At 34.8% G+C, this 23,929-nt stretch overlaps 1 protein-coding gene across 2 annotated transcripts in view; it reads right to left on the bottom strand.

The window, feature by feature from the left end:
* The window catches only part of EPHA3 (EPH receptor A3), a 337,528-nt gene extending 313,804 nt beyond the window's left edge, over positions 1 to 23,724 (bottom strand). For both annotated transcript variants that reach the window (XM_037152357.2, XM_037152358.2), the window contains exons 1-2: positions 23,537 to 23,724; positions 2,436 to 2,500 (exon numbers count right to left, since the gene is read on the bottom strand). In XM_037152357.2, coding sequence (XP_037008252.2) covers positions 2,436 to 2,500; positions 23,537 to 23,624 — 153 coding nt within the window. In that variant the 5' untranslated portion in view covers positions 23,625 to 23,724. The remainder of the gene's footprint in view (positions 1 to 2,435; positions 2,501 to 23,536) is intronic.
* Positions 23,725 to 23,929: the final 205 nt, after the last annotated feature.

The raw sequence follows: 23,929 nt of genomic DNA, 5'->3' as shown, positions 1-23,929 counted from the left end.
CAAGCAAAGATATTCAATACCAAACCTAAGTTGGCTATGCACAGCTTTCACTCAAGGGTCTAGTCAAAGAGCAGGTATGAGACACCCATGGACCTGGACAGCAGGGCGGGGATAGACTGTGGGAGGGGGAGAGGGGTGGGGGAGAGCAACAGGGGAAAGCTGGGACAATTAGTAATAGGGAAACAATAAAAAAGCCATCAATTTCTCAACAAGAAATAAATGTTCACATAACATTTTCTAAATTAACACATTTCCTCATGGACATTGTGGTTAACATAATATAGAAAGATAATTTAGAGGAAAAAATATGCTATACATCACCACAAAACAATTCATATATTTGATTTTCTTTCTTTTTTTTCTCCTTTTATTTAGCTTTGGGATTTGAGGTACTATATCAGATCTGTTGAGGAGATTTTTTATTTTTCTACCTGCAAGTTTTCATGATAAGCTTTTAGAGCTTGGCCAACTGTTTTAGGCTATTTATTGCATCAGAAAGAAGAAAGACACAGCTGCAAGATCAACCAGGAAGGCAATGAGGAGCCTGAGATTGGCTGTTCCAAGCAACAGTAAGCCAAAGGAAAAAGTGAGGACGATTCTTGGGCAAAAAAAGGTAGGGAATTTGATGAGAGGTGGAAAAAGTCAGGAGGTAAATTATTCTGATGAGTGTTTCTTACATTTAATGTGTTTAGGAATCACTCAAGGACCATGTTAAAGGGTAGATTCTGACTCAGAAAGCCTGAGGTGAAACCTGAGAGTTTCATTGCTGAGAATCTATCTCCCAGGTGTTGATGCCACGGGTTGATGCCTGCACCACACTCGGTGTGGCAAGATTCTGGAACAACCCCTCCCCCAACACATCTCTGGAGGTAGAAGTGCCATCTTTGTTTCATCACAAAATCTGTAAGATTAACAAAGCAAAATGAATATATTTTGCCAAATCAACTTTATATAGAACTGATTTTTGTTTTCTTTGTACGGCCTTAATAAAATGAGGTGGACTGTTTATTGCTTTGATATACAAGTAGATTTCTTACTGTTTTTAAAAATGCACATATAAATATCTATTACTAAATGACACTGATTTTTGCTTTTTGTATACCATTAAGCAGCAGGTTCTATAGTACATTATCTGAAAGATAAATGAAAAACTCAAATTTACAAAATCAAAATTAAATTTAGGTTTGACTTTCAGATGATTAGTTTGAAATGTGTTTTCCAGCTCAGTCTTGAGCTTTGATTCACTCTTTATGACTACTCAGGACATGCTTTTATCCTAATCATCTGAATCCTTTTACACCTATGGGAAAACAGAATCCTTGCTTATTTCACCTTTTCCCTACTGAAGCAACTAACCATGGTCTGATTATGTGATAGGTTTTGGCATTGTGTCAATGTCAAGGTGTACCAGGAAGAGAAGCAGATACAAAGATGACAGATAGATGAAGTATCCTTGATGTAAAACATCCGTTGGTGAAAAAGTTGATGGTACCATAAAAATTAGTATATTTAGTCACAAAAGTCTACAGACTAAACTCCAATACTAAGTGGAAGTAACTCTAACCTCTTGGAAAAGAGGACCAGTGTATAAGAAAATGGAACACATACATTGATTCCTATCACAAATATTTCAAAGAAATACTTGACATTTCAAGAAATACATGACATTTTCCACAGGCTATACTTGGAAACAAAAAGGGGCATGTATAGGCATTTATTACATATTTTTTTAAGAATAAAATTTTTTCCAAATATATGTCCCTCTTTTTTTTTGAAAAACAGAGAAAAAAGAAAAAAATCCTCACATAAAAAGCTTATTATAAATATTCATGCTACCAAAATGTCACACACCTTAGTCATCTGTGTCTGGCAGGTAAAGACATGTTAAAAGTTTGAAAGATAAAGGCATTCATATTTTTTCTAAATAAAATACCCAGTTATAAACCAATCTAGACAATTTGGAAATTATTTTTAACAAATAAACGAAGGCAACACGGGTTTGTGGTATTGACAAATGCATCCTGCACTACTTGGACCAGTCCCCGGGTTTATTTTAATGCTGCAACTCTGGAGACTACCATCTGCAAATGCACACTTTCAACATTACTTAAAACTTAGAGTGTCCTCTCAATTCACTTATTCTGTGCATGTCACACAACATATGAGATGGTCACACCTAGATCATCTCCATGATGCTAATGTTAAACTCAATTTTAGGCAATTTATAAATTCAGAAGGAAAAATACTTTTAAAATTGTCAGTAGTTCCACTAGACACTAATATTAGGCTCTGTTGGTTCATGCATTAAATGCACTAATAAATGTTTCACCTGAAGTCCAGGAGTTTGCCTTAGAGAACATACAAGTAATTCCTTCTGCTCTTTAGGAGGAGTAATGGAGAGAATCATGTTCTTTTTCAATATTTATTGAACTCACCCCATGTGATGGGTTAGAGATCCAGCCCAGCTCCCCTTGAATTGTTTTTGAATCCAGCAGATTGACTAAAAAAAAAACACACACACAAACACACAGTGTTAAGAAAATAAATTCTTTCTATTTGCCTTTTTAAAGTTAATAATATTTGTTGCTGGTGCTAATATAAAAATATCAACACATTCAAAACACATAATCCTTCATTTTCATTATACCTGTGAGGTACAAGAAGTATAAGAAAAGAATTATGAAAGAAAAGCAACCACATGGAGAATCAAGGAATCAAACGATTATGTGGCTTTTGTAACTCTTTCTGCCCATTTACTAAGATAGGTTAATATTTAATACATTGATAATATTTTTTACAGAAAAATAGCAGATTTAAAGAAGAAACAATAAAAATGCAAAATAGGAACCCACATGAATGCTAAAATGAAATCAAAATAACTTCAAAGACCACTCAATTGAATATGTTTATATATGATTTTACTATAAATTAATTTCTTAAATATGCTCCCATAATGAATCGATATTTATGTTTGTGTATTTAATATGATATCTTCATATTGCTCCTGGCCAATCAAAAACATATTCTATAATGTGTATTTTAATAATGTATAAATCACTTCATTATGTGTAACAAATAAATTGGATAGCTACTAATATGAGGAGACACAAAAGCAAAAATATCTTTATAATATCATTTATATAAATCTTCACTTATTTTAAAGAGATATTGTTACCCAAAAGTTTGAATGATTTTACTTGGAAATTTGTTACTTCTTAAAAAGTCTAAAGGCCCATGAATAATAACATACAACATGAATGTGATTGGAATTTGGATATATTTGAAAGAGAGAAACAAATGCCTTGTTTTCAACACAGAGAATATTAATTTGTCATAGATGATAAGTTAACATATAAAATTACTTTCTGTTTAATTAATAACGAAGGCTTCACTTTTATCATTGATCTGTTAAATAATGGAAACTATGGTTTTACAGCATCCTTCTTATAAATTAGAAAACAAACCAAATATGACTTATAGAAGATGTGAAGGAAGGTTATATAAAATACATATGTATTATTAACATAAAGCAGAGCATGTGAATGAATAACTACAATGAGAGAGTCATTTTCATGGGTTCCGTGTACTCACAATCAAACTATAATGTTGATACATGCCTACATGTGTCCATGTGTTGTTAACAAAGTGTTTTCCAGTGCATGGGAAGCACCCCACTTTCTTTAATCATCCCAATTAGTTCTTTTTACCAAAAAATTTTATAAAATGTTAAGAAAAATTATATATTTGATAGGTACTAGAATTATAAAAGTTTAAATGCTGTTTTTAAGGAAGATATTTGGTTGCTTGGTTAGTTAATAAATATATGAGGTGAGTATAAGAAAGTCTCCCGATCATTAAGAGACAAAATTTTCAAAGTTAGAGGATATAACTTTTAGTAGTGAAAAAACCCACATAAACCTAGCCTATTACTCTAGAATTCCTTAGTTATTAAAACTTTTTCTCACAATAAATTAATCTCAATGATAAGTAATTATATTTTCATGAGAGGAGAAGATAGTTGCTGCTATCACATGGATCACACAATATAATTTTCATAATAAAATTATTTCCCAGGATATTAATTCACAAATTAACCATGTACATAATTCTATTAAAATTAGCTCTCAAAAATTATTTTAAAAACTCTACCAATTAATGTTCAAATATTTCAGATTAATCAATGTCAAGAAATTTTTGAAAATATGAGAATACATCCTCATATGTTACCACATGTGCACATTCTGATAAAGAAATACCCAGTTTAGCCCTGATTGGTGTGGCTCAGTGAGTTGGGCATTGTCCTGCAGACTGAGAGGTTGCCAGTTCAATTCTCTGTCAGGGCGCATGCTGGGTTGCAAGCCAAGTCTCCATTCGGGGGCATGAAAGAGGCAACTGATTAGAGCACACATGAGAGACAATCAGAGTTTCTCACACCAATGTTTGTCTCCCTCCCGTCCCTTCTCTTTAAAAAATAATCAAAACTAAAATAAAAAGAAATACCTAGTTTACTCATTGGTCCTATCACAGTCATCAGCAGATTTCTGTGGGTTTTGCATAGGATTTGCTCAGTAGAATTTGCAGTTCCAGTATTCATAAATTATCATATTTGCAAAGTCTTTAAGAGTTTAAACAGTTCAATATATTCCTGTGTGTGTGTGTGTAATAACTGAATATATACTTAATGATGAATACATGTCACTCCACATGCTAAGATGAATGGCTAATTTGATTTCAATATTAATAATCAAAGGAAAAACATTTTAAGGTAAAAAAAAGATATGAACACTGTACCCATTCAGTAAATTACTCAATGAAATGTAGGTTAATAACTAAAAAAACGAAATACTTGTAACTTTTCTCTGATGATAATGTTGAAGAAAAAAGACTGGACTAATCACATCAGCATTTGGTTTCTTCTACTCAAAGGAGAATAAAAAGCTAAATAAAAAATGTATCACACTGTCGATTTAAAATAAGTATAATAGATTAGTGAAATGTATCACATATACTCAGAAATTGAATTTTTGGTGCACACCCTTGGCATGAATGAGGAAAACACAGTTGGCAGCATTACCCATGGCTCCAATTCAGTGTCCATCAAACGTAATCACAAATCACATCACCCTGGCTAACTCACAATGTTGCTGTGGTGATCAAATAAGATACATGCATTCAAAGCTACTGCCTTTATAATATGCTATACGGAGTCGGTGTTTTTGTAAAGTTCATTCATTAACAGAACTTTCATTTGAGCCTCTGAATAGCATTTATAATCAGCAATCTATATATGACCTAAACATTTATAATCAGCAATAGCATTTATAATCAGCAATCTATATATATAATCTCAATCTATATAGAGAAAAATGGTGACATCAAAACACTTTTTTAAAGCACCTATTTTGAGTTTTTAAGTACCTTTTTAATAGCCAAATATGAACAACACAATTTAAAATTCTAGCCATTTTAAAGTGAATTATTGCTATACTGGGACATTCAAGGATAAAACTTCTAGTCTCCTGCAATCTGTTGCACTGTGATCTGAGCATAGCATAACTGATATGAAAGAAGGGAACATTAATGGAATTTGAAGGTCAACCTGTGTGAGTGATTTTTCTGGATACATTGACTAAATCTAAAACTGCAATACATCTTTCTTAAGATTTTATCTATTTATTTTTAAAGAGAGGGGAAGGGAGGGAGAGAAACAGCAATGTGTGGTTGCCTCTTGTTTGCCCCCTACTGGGGACCTGGCCTGCAACCCAAGCATGTGCCCTGACTGGGAATCAAACAAGTGATCCTTTGGTTTGCAGGCCAACACTCAATCCACTGAGCCACACCAGCCAAGGCTGCAATACAACATCTTAAAGCACCACACTGATACAGGCAAGAACTTGGGTTACTCATGCTTTTCTTTCCCCTTAAAATGTTGACCTAAACATAATCTTTCTTTTTTTTAAATTTAATCTATATTATGCTTCTTTTTCCATTACCACTTAGTCTCCTTATACTCCCTACCCCCAGCAATCACCACACTGTTGTCCACATCCATGAGTCCTTTTTCCTTTTTGCTCAGTCCCTCCAACCTCTAACCTCCTCCCCCCACTAGCTGTCATCTGTTCTCCATCTATGAGTCTGTCAAGTTGTATCACTGCTCATATGTCAGGGCAGATGGAAGAGGCAGACAGAACTGTGATGCAGTTTGAGTCATAACAGCAATTTGCAATATGGAATGATATTTTTTCAGTTGCTGAAAATTTTGAGTTTCTAATTATCAATTTTAACAAAAAAGAGTTAGGAAACTATTTTTAAGGGTCGGTGGGAATATATGAATGGCTTAATTCCTTAATGACTGCCTATTGCTAGATTATATGCCAAAGATACAAACTGTCCCTTACCTTATTTTACATTCTAATCATGTGATTTACAATTATTTTTGGTTTATAACAGGAAACATATCATTTCATTAGTTTTTATGTTTTTTTAATTATATATGCTGTTACCATTGTACCAATTTTCCCACTTTCCTCACTCCCCCCAGTCCCTCACCGTCCCAAAGTAATCCCACACTGTTGTTCGGGTCCATAAATGATGCATATATATTCTTTGTCTAATCCCGTCACTTTCTTTCAACCAGTTCCGCCCTCCTCCCTTCCCTCTTACAGTTACCAGGGTGTTCCCTGTTTCTGTGCCTCTGATTCTATTTTACTCTATTTTATTTTGTGCATTGGATTCCACTTATAAGTGAGATCATATGGTATTTGTCTCTCATTGACTGGCTTATGTCAATTAGCATAATTGAAATAGTCTTCAATTCCATCCTTGCTGTTTCAAAAGATTAAAATTTCTTCTTTTTTACTGCTGCATAGTATTCTGTTATATAAATGAACCACAGGTTTTTAATGTACTCATCTACTGATTGGCACCTAGGCTGTTCCCAAATCTTGGCTATTGTACATAATGCTGCTGTGAACATGGGGGTGAATCAATTCTTTTGAATTGGAGCTTTGGGATTCTTAGGCTATAATCCCATCAGTAGAATTGCTGGGTCAAAAGGCAGTTCTCTTTTTAATTTTATAAGAAACCTCCATACTGTTTTTAAGAGTGGTTACCCCAATTTGCATTCCCACCAACAATGCACTAAGCTTCCCTTTCTCCACACCCTCCATCCAGCACTTGTTGATTTATTAATGATGGCCATTTTGACAGGTGTTAGATGGCATCTCGTTGTGGTTTTCATTTGTATCTCTCTGATGGCTAGTGATGCTGAGCATACTTTTATTTGTCTCTGGGCCCTCTATATGTACCTTGGAGAAGTGTGTGTTTAGGTCCTTTGCCCATTTTTTAATTGGTTTGTTTGTCCTGCTGGTGTTGAGTCATATGAGCTCTTTTTCTATTTTGGAGATTAAATCCTTGTCTGATGTATCATTGGCAAATATGTTCTCCCATACAATTTGTTCATTTTTCATTTTGCTGACACTTTCTTTTTTAATTTTAATTATAATAATTTATTTTTAACTACTATGAAAATTTTTTTATTGTTGTTCAAGTACAGTTGTCTCCATTTACCCCCCACCACTACCCCCCACCCCAGGCACCCCCATCTCCCTTCCCTGCTTCAAACCCCCCTTGGTTCTGTCTATGTATCCTTTATAATTATTCATGAAAATGCTTCTCCTCTTCCACCTATTATCCCCTCCTACCTCCCCTCTGGTTACTGTCAGGTTGTTCTTAATTTCAATGCCTCTGGTTACATTTTGTTTGTTTTGTTGATTAGGTTCCACTTACAGGTGAGATCATATGGTATTTGTCCCTCACCATCTGGCCTATTTTATTTAGCATAATTCTCTCCAATTCCATCCATGCTGTCGAGAAGGGTAGGAGTTCTTTCTTTCTGCTGTGTAGTATTTCATTGTGTAAATAAACCATAGTTTTGTCTGTTTTTTAGCTATGCAGCAGCTTTGTAATTTGATATAGTCTCATTTGTTTATTTTGCCTTTTTCCCCTTGCCCTAGGCATTGTATCAGCAAAACTATTGCTATGTGAGATAATCTGAAACTTTACTGCCTATGTTTTCCTCTACAGTTTTTATGGATCACAACTTATATTTGTCTTTTATCCGTTTTGAATTTATCTTGGTGTATGGTGTAAGTTGGTGGTCTAGTTTCATTTTTTTAAGTACTAGTCCACTTCTCTCAACACCATTTATTGAAGAGACTGTCTTTACTCCATTGTAAGCTCTTTCCTCTGTTGTCCAATATTAATTGACCATAAAGACTTGAGTTTATTTCTGGGCTCTCTGTTTGGTTCCATTGACCTATGTGTCTGTTCTAATGCCAGTACCAGTATCACATAACATTTCATCATTTCAGAATATGTTCTATTTACAGTTACATGGCATATATTACTTCTTAAAGTGATTTAAATTGGGCACATTTTAAAACACATGACTATTTATATTGAGGAATAAAGAGATTATTTTTGGAAAAAAACTTAATTCTGAATGGATATGCTTTGGGGTTTCTTTCACACACTATATTCTGTGTAGTCTTGTTTCTTCTAAATTAAAAAAATGTACATATAGGTGAAGGAGTTTAGATTCATGAAAATGATACAGAATAGTTAGACTCTGTGTTGGCTTTCTGGTGAGCACTAACACGAGACTTACTGGACAAAAGGCAGTGTGGTATCTGATGCAAATGAAAAAGTGTAGAATCAAGTGGAGAGCTACAACAGAGTATAGAGGAAATTGTCTCAAATTGTTCTGTAAGTGCTCTGGAAAGGAAGAAACTTGGCTGCCACTCACCTTCACAGTCACTTTTCACACTTATTTAGCGGGACTGTGTATTTAAGATGCCCAAGAGTCACGTTTTCCCTTCCTTTCCCATCCTCCCTCATAATGAAGGGACCAAATGTCCGCTCCTTCACTCATTTGTGTTGACAGTGTCATATCTATCTGTATCAAGAACTTGTACACCTTCCCTTCTTGCTAATAAAAATACAATAATATTTCTAAAATGCACAGTTATTAGAATATTGTTTGAAACAAATGTTCCCAGTTATTAAGGACAGATTAAAAACTTTAGGTATAAATATCTAAAGTTCTCACTCATAGTGAGTCATTAACACACCTAGATTTAATATATATATATATATATAGACTATTTCAAAATTCTGATTCATAGTGATTATTTGCCCAATTAGAAAACTGAGAGTTAAATATCTTACAGATCGTTCAAATAGTGCAGGTACAGAGACAGTGCTAAAATAATTTTTAGAATTAATGCCACAATTTCTTACTGAAGTGGAAGAGCTTTTCAATTATCTAACAACACATCAATATGCTTTGTACTAATGGTATGGTGTGTGTTATGAAAATATTGACTTACACAAATTATTAAACAATCATTTCAAGGTAAACCATAGGGTTTAATGGCTAAAGAAGTTCTGACTCTTAATAATAGGCACTTTTTTTCTTATAAAACCTTCAGTTATATGGTGTCTTAAAGCCGACTGCAAATAACTATGAAGTTACTACCATTGAAAACAAACCCATGCTTCGATTACATCTCACTTCTACTAAAGAACAATATTTCCTTTCCTGTCCATGACATCATTGTGATTGTCCAAACTGCATTCCTCATGTGTTACTTACTTAGTCATTTTCATCACTTTCTGCTGTGACAATAAAGGTTGCTGTGCTCTTGGTTACAGATAGCAGAGGATTTGTTTAATCTGCTTCTGGGCAATACTTAAATGTCACAAAAAGAAGAAAATGATACAGGAGGCGGTCGATTTGTTCTCGATATTGCAATTCTCTATGAACTACATCTGTCAACCATAATTTGGAATCGAGAAATCAAGATGTATTTTCTGATAGGTCTGCACTAAAGCTCTGCTTTTCATTTTTACTTTTTATACCATGGTATGCCAGTGAGAAGAAATTTAGAGAAGTCAAAGTTTTACTGATGTACTTACATATTTCAACATAACTTTTATCTGCTATGACTATATATTCTGAGTTTAATTGCTCCTGTGGGCTTCTCGCTTGCACTCATGTCTACCTAAACATAGCTAAAACCTTTTAAATAGATCTGGTTAGTATTGTATTTCATAGACTAAAAATTACAAAAAAAAAGTGTTTTTAGACTGTAAATGAAGTCAGTTACAGGCATACCTCAGAGATATTGCAGGATGGGTTCCAGACCACCGCAATAAAGCAGGTATTGCAATAAAGTGAGTGGTGATCTTTGTGCTGGTGGAGTCTTGCCTTCAATTTGTAAAAAGAAAAATGTAACATCTGTGAAGCACAATAAAAGCTGGTATGCCTGTATACTTTATCAATTGTGTGCAGATAAAAATTCTTGTAAACCGTGTTAAATTTAACTCCACAGTCATTTTGTGTCATAGATTTATGATTGTATCTCTATCAAGTGACCAGCTAAAGTCATTATATCAAACTTAAAGACAAAATTATGTTATGTTCAACATTTCTATGACAAATCTATTTTGTTACATGGTAACTGAATGCCTCATTAATGCAATATAAGCATATTTCTGGACAAGGTAACGCACTATCAACTTATTCTTTCTTACTAGCTTCACCTTCTGGGCAATAATTTTAGATTTACTTTTATACAAGTCCTATTTATGGAGCAAAATGTGATTAGCTGCCTCATCTCAATCTTTGTCAACAGCAGGGAGAACTCCTTGGAATCAAAACACACAGTATCACAGCAAGATGTGTGTTTTCAAGCATAGAGTGGTTCAAGACATGAACAAACACAGACCAAAATTCAACTTGAAACTTGGACACTTTGGCAAATGTAAACCCTGTGTTGTTTCTAAAATGTTAAAAAAATTTTTTGTGAAATCTAAAGTTAATTCTGATATCAATACTATTATGGAGAAAAGAGCTATCAAAATATCACCAGGGAATGTCTCCCTAAAACGAAATATCCCTTCCACATAAATGTTCAGTGATGTGCTACTTTCAGTGGAGTTTTAGTCCATAAACAACGTCAGTTGCAGTAACAGTCCCTAGAGTAACAGGTCTCCTGTTTCTGTACCTTGTCAACTGATACTATGAATCACACAGGCAAGTGAAATGTGTTTCCGAACATGTCAGTTACTAAAAGTAAAACATTAATGATGGTGTAGGTGTTGTACATTTTCAAGACATTTTTGCCTTTTAAAGGGTTGCAGAAATAACAGAATTACTTGTTCAAATCTGATTTGAAAAGAGTTTTGACAGATTAAAAAGGGAAATTAAAATATATTATTTAATTATGAAATTATATTAAAATTATTAAGGCAAATTGGTGCTTGAACTTTAGCATGTATATTTTGCCTTTATACCATCAGTTCAGGATATCTTGGTATGTACATTTTAATCCTATTACTTTAAGTCTTGGTTACCAACCTGCAAGTACTAAATGATAGTAATCTATTCAGTCAGGGTTTGATGGATGGCTATGAAAATGGAATAGCATAAACAGACTGGTCTACTGAACAACTCTAATATGATGTTGCTTTTCTTCACCTTATTGACATATCCCTGACATGCAATATCCCATCAGTTTTAGGTATACATCATAGCGATTTGACATTTGTATGCATTAAGAAATGTGTAAGTGTTCATATTTACATTTATATAATATGTAATAAATGATAAGTCTAGTTATTACCTGTCCTCTTGCAATGTTATTGTAATATTACTGATTATATTCCTGAAGCTGTACATTACATCCCCATGACTTATTCATTTTAGAACTTGAAGTCCCTCAAATAGGAGGGTCAAAGTTTTAGCATAAAAAACAAAGTTAGTAATAAAAATGCTTCCATTTAAAAACTTTCTCTGGATATTTTTATATCAAAAACCAATTTTTACTATCAAAAGAAGTGTATTGTGGAATATATATGTTGGTTTAAATTTCTGGAAACTTCAAGTCAGTGTATAGATTTGACTTCATCACACTGTGGAGAATAAACCTGGGCCTGATGTCATAATGTCATGACTGATTTCCACAAGTCATAAGTTGCACACACATACAAACTCTTCAAGGTATAAATACAGGTCTTTATAGACATGACAAAGAATCAAATTATGGGGCACATGCTTATCAGTTTAATTCAAACTCTGACCCTTTTCCTTCCATACTCGGAGCATGCTGTCAATGGAAGGTATCAGACTTTTAGTTTGGGTGGTTGAACACTTTTAATTTATCACTGGAAGAGAAGGTAGGGCTCTGATGAACTTCAATGTGGTTTTTCTTGGTAGTGTAGTCATATTAAGAGTTGCATCTACAGAAGCTTTTATTTGGAGGTAGTTCTTTTTTGATACACAGTAACGTATTTCCATTACACTCACATGCACACATGTTCATGTACACACACATTACTTACATTAAGCTTAGATACATGTTTATTTAAAATAACTTTCTAATTGCTCTTTTAAAGTGCCTTTTTTCATTTTTGTGCACTTACTATGCTTTCATTCTAATTATTTTTAAATAATAAATGCATTTTAAAAATCTGGGTTATAACCATCCCCACCACATGAAATTAGGATTATTTACTCTCCTTCCCCTTGCTATTATTGACATATTATTGTTACTATTAACGGTTATTTTTTACAAATCTTCCCTGTATCCCAGGGTCTCTGTTTTGGGAGGCTAACTACAGTCTTCTCTTAAAATTCATATTTCATTTTTCATAGTTTCCCTCTGTTAAAACATTTTTGTATAAGTATTTTGTGGTCATCTGTCCCTCCTAAGTTATCTTCATAGGCATGGACTGCACCATTCCCTATAACTTTCTTTCCAAAATTTAATATATAACTAATACTAAGGTATTCACCATTTGGTAAGTAAACAAATATAAACAACAAATTTTTATAATATGAAAGACAAGTTCATTATCTCTTAACATTTTTCTTGATTCATGCTAATGGTCTTTCAATGTAGGCCTTTGAAATTAAATTTAGGGTTCTGAAGTTTTCAATACTAGGGTTAGAGAAGTAAACCTACTTCACACTTGACAAACAATAAAATGTTCTTAGTTTGCATAGGATCATTCTTTGAAAGGGAAATTTAAAAGGATACTACCAATTTCATATATATTATTTTAGTTTTTCTTCTCCAATTCTATGCAGAGATTTAAGATATTAAAATATCTAGAGTGATTTTGGATATCACTTACAAGCAAAGGTAAGAAAAAACATCTTTATTCAATGTACAAATGTTTAAGGAGAGCAGCCGTATGCCAAGATATAGGAAGCACATGTTAAGCATAAATTAGTCTAACATGTTCAGTCAGATGCAATACACATAATTATGAGAGATAAATCTTTTTTCACAAAACAAAGACAATCAAAGCATTATAATTTCAGATAAAAAATGTCAAGAACCCCATAATATGTAAGTTTATCTTTTTTGAATTATCTAATGTAAATGAGTATTAATTTATCCATAATAAACCAAGTATATAAAAGTAAACAAAGAGAAGACACTATTCCCTTTTATTTGCCTCCTTAAAAATCATTTTTAATATTTGGCAATAGCTACATTTGATGATGTTTACATCCTTAATAAAATAAATTAAAAGAATTTAATTTCTACTTTAAGTTTCAGTTATTGTGCCAGTTCTTTACATTCTGTTCATATGCAAAATCTACCACAAATAGGTTTGACATTTTGAAGGAGAAATATCTCAATTTGGAGATAACTCTAGCTTTATGCTATCTTTGAACATTTACCAGTAAATTGGAGATTCAGTTAGGGAAAGTTAACAAGATTAGGCAGTGACAAACAAATGGTTGTTTTTATTTTTTCTCATCACTGATTTGCAACTGAGAAAAACAAAATTTTATATAATTTGATTCCAAAAGGTATATATTTATCCATAAAATTTTGTCCACAATGTGCAAATAGTTCAGTTTTGTCAGGGGCAATACTATCTGGTGACATACACACAGAGTTCTGCAGGTACACCTCTTCTCTAAGTGATGTTCTGCTAAACCCAGGGGGTGATTCAGATGATTCATATGGAAGCAACTCAGCTTTTCAGCCTGTCCTCTCAGTGCAAAGACTATTGTGTGCAGTAAAAAAATCTCTCTGAAACCTGTGTATCTTTATTAATTGTTAAATTAGGTTTGAAATCGGGAAATAAACAAATGTTAACTGCTAAAAGCTGTTCTCTGTTTTCTTTAAATTTTATATTGATTGGAAATAGATGGACGTTATCACTGACAAACATTTAATTTTAAAGCCTTATATTTTTATCCAGGAAGGGTGGGGTAGGTGATGGGGGTGAGGTGTCACCGGTAGAGTTTATTCATGTATCTGTCTTAACTATTATTTAAAAGAAGACAAATTACCCTCCCCTTAATAAATATATAGAAATTTTAAGATGAAACCATTTTGATATCGCTTAGACCTATCAGCAGTGAAATTAACTTAGGTTTCAGTCCTTTGTGAGACCCTGCCATGCAATCAGTCAAAAGTTTTGTCTTATACAAGAGGCAAGTCAAGTTTGCATTTTTTGGTTTTAAAGAGTTCCACCACTCAAATATGAATTAAAAAAATTAAAAACCTAGGGAAACTAGTTGTTGATTCTAATGCTCCAGAGGCAAGAAACAAATGTTTGTTGTTAAGCCTACACTTTTGCTCACAGAAAATGTTCCAACAGATTGAGTGGCTGCATAATTTGTTGCAAACGTAAAGGACCAACGATACATTAGAAAACCTCTTTTTTTTCTTTGCATGTTACAGTGAAGGAAGCAAGATACTAAAAGCAGCTTTCTGATTTGGAAGTCTGATGTCATCAATATGCTATTTTTGTTCTTTGCCAGGTTAACAGAATTTATTGCGGCAATTAATACAAAACATATGTGCTGAAATACCCACATGAAAAATATAATTGCCCCCAGCTTAATTTGCTACCTTTCAAAACCCTGTTTTAGCTACCTTTTCACAATGCTTCTACTTATATAGAGGACAAGTGTTTTTATAAAAGAGGAGATAAATCATCTTAAGTAATTTGTAAATTATCTTTTAAGTGAAAAAAGTTTTCACAGAGACTATAGTCTACAGTTAGACCCGGTTCTATTTTCCCCCATTATTGACTTCTATAATAGTTCCAAAGGTTAATTCACGCTGTTTTAATATATAAAATCCTAAATAATAACACTTGGGTTATACTGACAATTGCCTCACAAACTCTGTGTATGAAATTTCTGACAAAACCTTCTTTGCAAGGTGAGGAAAGAAGTGTTGGAGTGTCAGGCAACAAAGAGGCAAAAATGGGAGAGGATAACACATTATAGACATTTTCTGCTATTCCTCTGTCCACATCAAATTTTCTTTAAATTATTTTCTTGGTGTGTCTACCACACATGCAGATAATCATAACTTATCAACGTAAACATTTTGCAGTTTCTAAGTAATCTCTGAAGTCCTTTTTTGAAAGGCCTTTGAAGTAAAACATCTCGCTCCAATACTCTGGGTATTTCTAATTCTTTCTTACAAAGTCACAGACAAATTAGTGTAGTTGCTGAGATTAAAGTTGAACAGTTAGTCAGTGCTTCTCCTGAATGGAAGAATGTCTCCTAATTCACACACATTTGTGTATAGGAGAAAATATAAGGTTAAATTCAAAAGTCAAAGAGGAGAGCAGGCCTGGATCAGTTATTACTTTATTACGATTACTTTCCTCTGTTGTAACAATGGAATATGTCATAATACCTATTTTAGGGCCGCTGTAATGATTAAATGAGGTCCAGTAGCAATGAATGATAATATGAGGGTAAAATCTCTCTAACCAGCAGAACTCTGTGCATTTATTATCTCACTGTTGGGCACTGAGGCCATATTTAGTTTTGGAATTCCCTGGGTTCAACAATTTTATATTTTATGAAAAACACTAAATTTCCGACACAACCACAGGAACATCCGCACCGTCCAACTACTAATCTACCTTTATAACAGGGCTCCCAGAAACCCTTTCTGGCCCATTTCAGGTTTACTGCCAAAATTGGAAGACAGAAATCCTGCTTTAATAAAATGATGCCAATCAAACATGGGGCTGAGGGAGGAAACAGACAACTTTAGAGATTGCGCATGGGGGAAAAAGTTTATGGAACATTCCCCTTAGCTCTCAAGAGGGGCCTAACAGGTGGCATTTGTATATGGTTAGAAAGAAAACTGAAAATAAAGATTCCTAATTTTAATCTGGTGACGGAAGAACTGAAGGAGACCGTCTGCAAGTCAAGAAAATGGCAGAGGGGTCGATCAGACAGAAAACAGAACAGCGGGAGGTCAGGCGCTGCCCTGCGTCCTAACCCAACAGGCCTGGTACGAGGTCCAGGTGCTTTCCCAACCCTGAAGGGAATGCCAGGTACACCGCGGAGCTACATCTTCCCCGAGTGTCACACGGTGGATCAGTAAACAGGGATGGAAAGGAGACGGCGCCACCTCCGGCTACCAAGCTGAAAAGGCTGATTCCCGATGGGAGTAAGGGAGGCAGCATTTGGAGTCAAAGTGAATTGTGACAGGAGGTGCTGGGCGGGTTCCAGCCGCGCGCTCTATGTGGGAGGGACCGACCCCAGGTGAGGAGCGTTCAGGTGGTGAGAGCACGCCCCCTCTCCGGGCCCGCAGCTCCGCAGCAGCAGGCAGAGGGCGCGCGTTTGCCACTCCGCCCAACGCGCTGGCTCCGGGCACCCCCGGCTGCCCTTCTCTCCAACCTCCGCCGGGGCTGAGAGCTCTGAGCACCGGCCGCAGGGCTGAAGCCAGAGCTGCCGCAGCTCCACGTGCACCCGCAGCCCACCAGCCGGTCCCGGGCCCTGGAGGTCCGGACCAGCTCGGGGCGCTTCGGTAACGAATTTCGGCCGCTAGGCGCGGACACAAGCGCGCACAAAGACACCACTGGCTCCCGATGCTCTGGGGTTGGGGGTCGAGAACCTGGAGCTGCGAGGTTTTGATGACCTGATTTTTAATCCAATTCGGGGAGAGAAAGTGAATGTCTGGGAGACGTGGTGCCTTCCCTCTCCCCCCTCCGCAACACCGTGCCGGGTCCCCGCAGCGCAGTGAGTGGTAGAGACGCCCAAGTGGTGGGTGTGGTGGCTCCGGGGAGCGCCTGCTCTCCTCTCGGACTCCGCGTTACTGCCACTACTACCCTTATAGCCCTTCTGTGCTCTAAAATTTCTGAGGGCACACTTTTGAAGTTTAATCGGTACTGCATTATCAAATGCAGGAGTTGTGGCGCTAAGGGAAAAGGCGCCGCCATCCCCTCCCGCGGCCACCCCCCGCCCACGGCTGTGATTATTCACAACAGTTTGTTTGTACAGTGCTGCCCACTTGTTTTGCCCTGCCTTCCTCCTCTATTATTCTGACTTCACCATGTTAGTTTGGATTATGTGGATTTTCACCCTGTGCTTTGACTGGAACAGCAGGACGTGGTTTAGAAAATGAAGGGAGGGAGGGAGTTACACACTTCGGGCTTCCAGTTTAATAACATCAGTCCAAGTTGGAGGCTTTATTTGCTGAACTGGTTTTGATTCCATCAACCTCCATATGTATTCACCCAGGCATCCAAAGGGGGAAGCATTCTTTGGCTTATACTCTTAAAACTTTCCTGAATAAAATATTTTCTTCTGGGGTAAAATCAAATGTGTATAAACTTGAAAGGGAAAGCAAATGCAACCCCACTCCCTTTTTAAGTGTGCAGGGTTTTTAGGGATTTAATAAAAATTGATTAGCCAGATGTTTTAAGTGATAAATGTTTTTAAGTAAAGATTTATATAATGCATTGGTTTTAGAACCTATGCAGTTCTCTACCTCTCTATCTTTCTAACCAACTTTTTATTTCCTTTTCACTTGCAGACTTTTTTCCTTTGCAATTGACCACCATTTTTTTTTTAATTTCAGAGAAAGCTGGTGTGAGGGAATCTAAAACTTGCTGACTTTCAGACTTTTCCAAGAGAAAACCTCCTGCCAGATTCCAAGAAGTACCTGATACCAGGCAGCTGCTAATAGACCCACAAAGTGAAATCAAGGGGCACACATGGGCCCTTACCCTGATTCCAACCAGGAGTGTCTTCCTAAATTGTTTTGTGGCTTGAAATCCTCCACATTCTATAAATGTCACAACACTACTTTTATTTCTTAAGTCCTTACAGAAGAATTTCCTAAGGCGTTCAAATCTTTGAGAAATAAATTTCAAGTGCTGGTTTTCGCTGTACCTGGATGAATAATGTAATGAACGTTTCACACCAGCAGTCAACCCTTTATTTGAAAAATCTGTGGAAAGTTACTTGTGCACTTGGTAAAAGCCCTGCATTGACCCTCCCTGGTGATAAAATCCAGATCTCTGAACACAGAACCAAAGGAGAACACCTGCATCTGTTTTTCCAAATCTTTTATCTAACAGAAATTTAAAAAACAAGGTTTATTAAATATTTTTAAGAAAAATGTGTATATTAATAAATAAAGTTGAGGATCCTGACGGAATATGATTTGTAAAAGTTAGTGTTCTTCCAAGAAATACATATTTCCCCTTCATCTAGTACTTATGCCAGACAGAATTATTGGAAAATTACTAAAATCAAAGGTAACCCACATCACAGATTTCTTAGTAAGTAAATGCCTGTAAGAACTTATCAAAGTTTGATGATTTGTGGAAAGTTCTATTAATATTTTCTGGAAGATTTTATGACTTGGAAAATATACCTCTCAAGAACAGTTCTTGCTGTTTCCATTTGAGTTGAAGTTAGTAAATCAAATACACTGTGGAAATGTTTTGCCTTTAAAAATTCTCTGCATATATAACTGATGATTTGATGTTTAAAAAATTGCATATATTTTATTTCCAAAAATCCAAAGTTTCAGAAACAACTTTAACATTTAGCAATCTTTATAGAGAGAGTTATCGTGAGGAACTATAAAGTGAGGGATCCTTAAAGAACACGCCACAATTTGAATACTAAAGTAATAATATAGAAACATGATCAAGGATAGTACTAAATTCTTTTTTTAAGGATATGTTTCTCAAGAATCAAGGTAAAATGAGTAAATTGTTTGTGATTAAGGAGCAAATTCTAGTTATATACAAATAAAAAAACTACATATGAAACTTCCTAAACAATCTAAACAATGTTTAAAAAAACACCATTAAGTTTTGATTGTGTAAGTTTTGTTTAAAACTTTTATGTTAAATTGAAGGGCTTTCCACTGTAGCTCCCAATTTCCAGTGTCTCATGGTAAAGGCAACTTTCTGTAAATGCAACCATGAAAGAACACGTGGCAACGGTGTTTTATTATATGTTGCTTCCCTTCTGAAGTTTCAGTTGCTTCTGAGTTATAAATATATCCATTTGACTTTGCATCTTAAAATAGGCAGGAAAATGATACTAACCGTAGCATCAGTAATAAAATATGAAATTGAAAATGTCAACAATTACATTAAAATCAGTTTGTATTGATAAATATATTGTTATTGCCAGAATATTTACAATTTAAAAGAGCATTTAATTGCTTGTTTATGGCAAGGATGAGAATGGCGTGATATGTGAAACGTAACGGTGAGGAGAATAAGGCATCGAAATGGATATTTTCTGCACTTGAATTATTATTATCAATATTGGTCTTTGGGAAAATATAAATGCAGAATGAATTAATTTTATTATAGATTTTGAGAGGTTATAAGAAGTTTCTTTCCGGCACAATCAAAATATTATCATTGCAATTCAGGTTGTCAGTAAAAGCTTAAACAAATTTGCTGATAATCCTGTTAATGACCTAGGTCAAGTGTTAACTGTTGTGGGTTATAAAATAGTGAAATTAAGGTTTCTCCTACCTCCGGGCAAATAACACAGTTATAACTGTTGGGGGGGAGGTAGGGGAGAGCTATTAGGAGAGCTATTAAATTACAAAAATGTGTAATGCATTCAATTATTTAGTCTAGCACGATGAAATGCTATTAAAAGCAAATGTAAACCCCTCTTCCAAAAAAAACCCTGTAAAGATGATATGATAGCTTAGTTCTCTATTAATGTTTCAATCACAATATATTATTATTTGAAGATGTGTTTATATATGAAAATTGATGCCAATTCATAGTAATTTTTAAAAAGAGAAAATTCCATTATTTAAATGTTTATTTTCTCTAATATTTTCCTAATATTCAATCAAAAGGAAGCATATAGTGTTTATCTACAAGTCTTACTTTGAAGCTTTAATAATCACATAGTCTCCTCTAGTATTTAGATAGACGATTTATGTTCAGTGAAATACATTTCATAGAAATGGTATCCCAGGCCCCTCCAAAAAAGTCTTCCAAAATGAGTAGTATATAAATATGCAGATCTAATTTTATTTACTTTCATCTTGAAAACTCTCACTTCCAATGTAAAGAGTTCTATGGATAAATGTCAACCCAATTTATAAACATTTTTGGAGAGAAAAATGATTTACTGTATTATGTACTGATGAATAAGCCATGCATTCTGCCTCAGATTCCTTCCAAGATGTGTTTAAAGGGGGTGTTTTATTCAATGCTCAGAGAAGGCAAACCAATCATAGTCAACACTTCATTTTATATAGGGTTCTAACCTCCTTTCGAAGTGTTTTTATTATCATCATCTGCCTAGAATGGGAAATGGTAGCAAATGTGTAAACTTTTCTCATAGTACATACTTTAATAGTCCTATTTTGTCATGAAAAGTAGCTGATGTCCCATTGGAAATCTTTGTTTGGTGTGTCATGTAAACAAAGAAAGATAAGATTTTAATAAAGTTTATTTAAAAGTTTTATAAAGTTTCTGTTTACATATAGGCCAATTCTTTATTTAAGTAACTGTTGAAATTATGAATGGCCTGTATCACTGAAGAGGCCAACAATAGAAAGTATCACCTGGAATCATTTTCTTAAAAGCATATTAGAAAGTTATTTGTAGCTGGATTAATAAAAGGAGAGTTCAGATTAAACTTTTTATAAGTTTTTTTCTTTATCATGAACCCATGAATTCCAATATTGATACTCAATTGTCAACATGTCAAATTTAAGAAAAGCTGCACAATGGCAAGTTTCCTAGCAGTTGACTCAATGGGCTGACTTTGCTCTCTCATCTTTCTATCATGCCTAACTTCCTAATAGATTGCCAGGTAATTGTCTAGTAAACTTTACTAGTAAATTTCTAATAAATTTTCTATAGTACTGAAATATATCTTTAGCATAGTATTTTAAATGCAACCCAGTATTTTATATGTCCATTTTCAAAATTTACATTAGAAATCTATATTAAGAAGATTCATGTTATCATTAGTCTTTCCACTCAGTCACTACATGGATTTTTAGCAGGATGGCTTTCTATTCAAATGATACCATTAGAAGAAGAATTACATGGGACTTTTCACACATACTTGGATGTTTCACTTTTCATGTTCATCTCAATCACTAAGGCCCAAGTTATTGTATTAATATTTAAACCCTCCCTCAAATATTACCCAAGATAAATCATTTCATATAAATTTTGTTTCAAAGCTTCCTTTTTGACCTCAAAACAGAAAGAAGACACCACCCACAAGACACAATCTGGAAAGAATAATCCCAGGAACAATGGATAGATAAACTTTTACCCAAGCAAACTAAACGTAATTATGTCAATTTTCTGAGTATTTTTACCCTTCTCTATACATATTGTTCTTGTGGGCCTGCCTATGTAATAATATGCATTATATACTCAGAAATACACAAGTTATGGTTTAAAAGGAATTTGCATTTAATTATTTTAGCTCTGTTAAAGAAATATTCATTACTTTCATATAAGTGTAAATAAAGGGTGTTTTTTCTCTTGCAAATTACTGAAAGGTTATATCTTCCACAAAACTGCTGGTTCTCATCTATTCTCTATGCATTGTTAACCTAGCAAATTCCACTATCTTAATAGTTTATAAATAGTTCATTTTGAGAAATACACTATCATAGTAATATGAGGATAATATGACTATTTTTCTAGTTGTTGACAACATTTTAATATCCTGGAGGAAAAAGATTAAACTAACACTAATTTTAACTTATTGATATGTTATTTATTATATAAATGACTACTCTTGCCTTTCATTCATGAAGAATGATTGACAATTACTTTCAAATGAACATTTATTTGACTTTAAATGAAAAAAGTCACTTGCAGGTAAGATGATTTTCTTTATCCTTTATATTTAGAATTTTTAAGTTCTCAATTCAAAAAAGACAGAAACATATAGTAAAATCTGCTAAGTTGCTAAAGGCAGTCACTAAGGAAAGAACACAATTAAACTGCTCTATTAGCAGTGAAAGTAGGTCACCAAATATGAGAGGGAGTTTCTACATTTAATTAAAAACTTTCAAAATATTTTAAAAATTTTAATATTGGCTTGCATATATATTTTTGCATATATATATAGTTACATACTAAATAATATATGCACATCAATTGCTCAATATTGCTAAATTGTAAAATAAATTGCTAAATGTTACAAGTTAAAATAATTAAGAGGAAATCAAGTAATCAATTATTCAGAGAAGTTTGTCTTAAGAGTTAGTGATTGTATTCAGAAATCATTAGAAATAGATCACAAAAGGTATAAAGGAGTAAGGCAATGCATCTGTTAAGTACACAATCTTATAATATTGCTGTCCTTAATATAAGTTCGCACATTAGTTCATTGGAAAGAGACAACTGCTCATTAAGAGGAAAATAAATAACCCAACATCAACGAAATGCCATTTGCTGCATATGAACATTTCTTCTTAATTTGATACTCAGTTATTACTATACCTACCCAGGATCTTCTCACTATTCATTAAACACATTCTCTTATTCGTATATAAGACCTTAAACAAAGAAAATCCAACCTAAGCTTATTATAATTCCTGGAAATATTACTTATGTTAATGTGGCATATGCTGCTCATTAGAACCTGTACCATAGAGCAAATTATCGTCTGACGGGATACACATCACTTCGATACAGCAGTCCCAAAATAAACATCACACACACACACACACACCCCTCTGCTTCCACAAACTGATTTCCTTCCAGTCCATTCATAAATGTCATGATCCTAAGTAGGAAAACCTGTCATTACAGTAAAACATACTAAAAATCTAGAGTGCTGGGATGGTTTTGTTTCCCCAAAGTTCTCAGAGTACTACATGGTCATAATTAGAAAATAAAATACTGCCATGGCTATTTGGAGATTAACAATCCTGGGTTGAAAACTAGAATTTTTTTTTTATTTCTGCTTAAAATTTTCAAACACGGTAATTGCTTGCATTAGTATCAGATTAAAAACACATTTCAGGTTTAGGCAATACAGAATTATCTCGACGTGTTTTAGAAGACAGCTGGAAATAAAAACACATCTTTAGTTTACTCTCAGAGCAAACGGCTTTATTTGAAGGCACCTTAAAGACCTGAAAATGTTTCGGTGAGAACATGCTTTGAGGAGCTCCAGCCTGGCGGGGCTGGGCAGGGCGCGGCGCGGTACCTGGCTTACCTTCATTGGGAGGTTGGAGAATCAGTTCCCCGAAGCAGTTGAGAACAGAGCTGCTGAGAAGGAAGAGGATGGAAAGATGACAATCCATGTTGCTGGTGCAGAGGGCAGTGAGAGGAGCATATCTCCATGAAGCATGCCACTGATGTGAGGGGGAGCGCTCTGATTGCTGGAGAAGTTACCATGCTCCGCTCGCAGGCTGATGTCAAGTTTGACACTGGAGATAAGGAGGAGTCTGGCTGCCTTTCCTCGAACCTCGCTCGGGGACTTCCCTGGGTCCTAGTGCCGTCGTAAGCCAGAGCTGAGGGACCGGACTGTACCCGGTGGCTCGCAAACCGCAGGGAAGCCTGGAACTGGGGAAGAAGGGGGTGGGGTCAGGACCGGTCCTGCTAATAG

Source organism: Artibeus jamaicensis, unplaced genomic scaffold (genome assembly GCF_021234435.1).
Source record: "Artibeus jamaicensis isolate MK-2021 breed Jamaican fruit bat unplaced genomic scaffold, CSHL_Jam_final contig_3113, whole genome shotgun sequence".
Lineage (NCBI taxonomy): Eukaryota > Metazoa > Chordata > Mammalia > Chiroptera > Phyllostomidae > Artibeus > Artibeus jamaicensis.
Note: the sequence above shows the minus strand (reverse complement) of the source record. Positions and strands in the feature narration are given on the sequence as shown.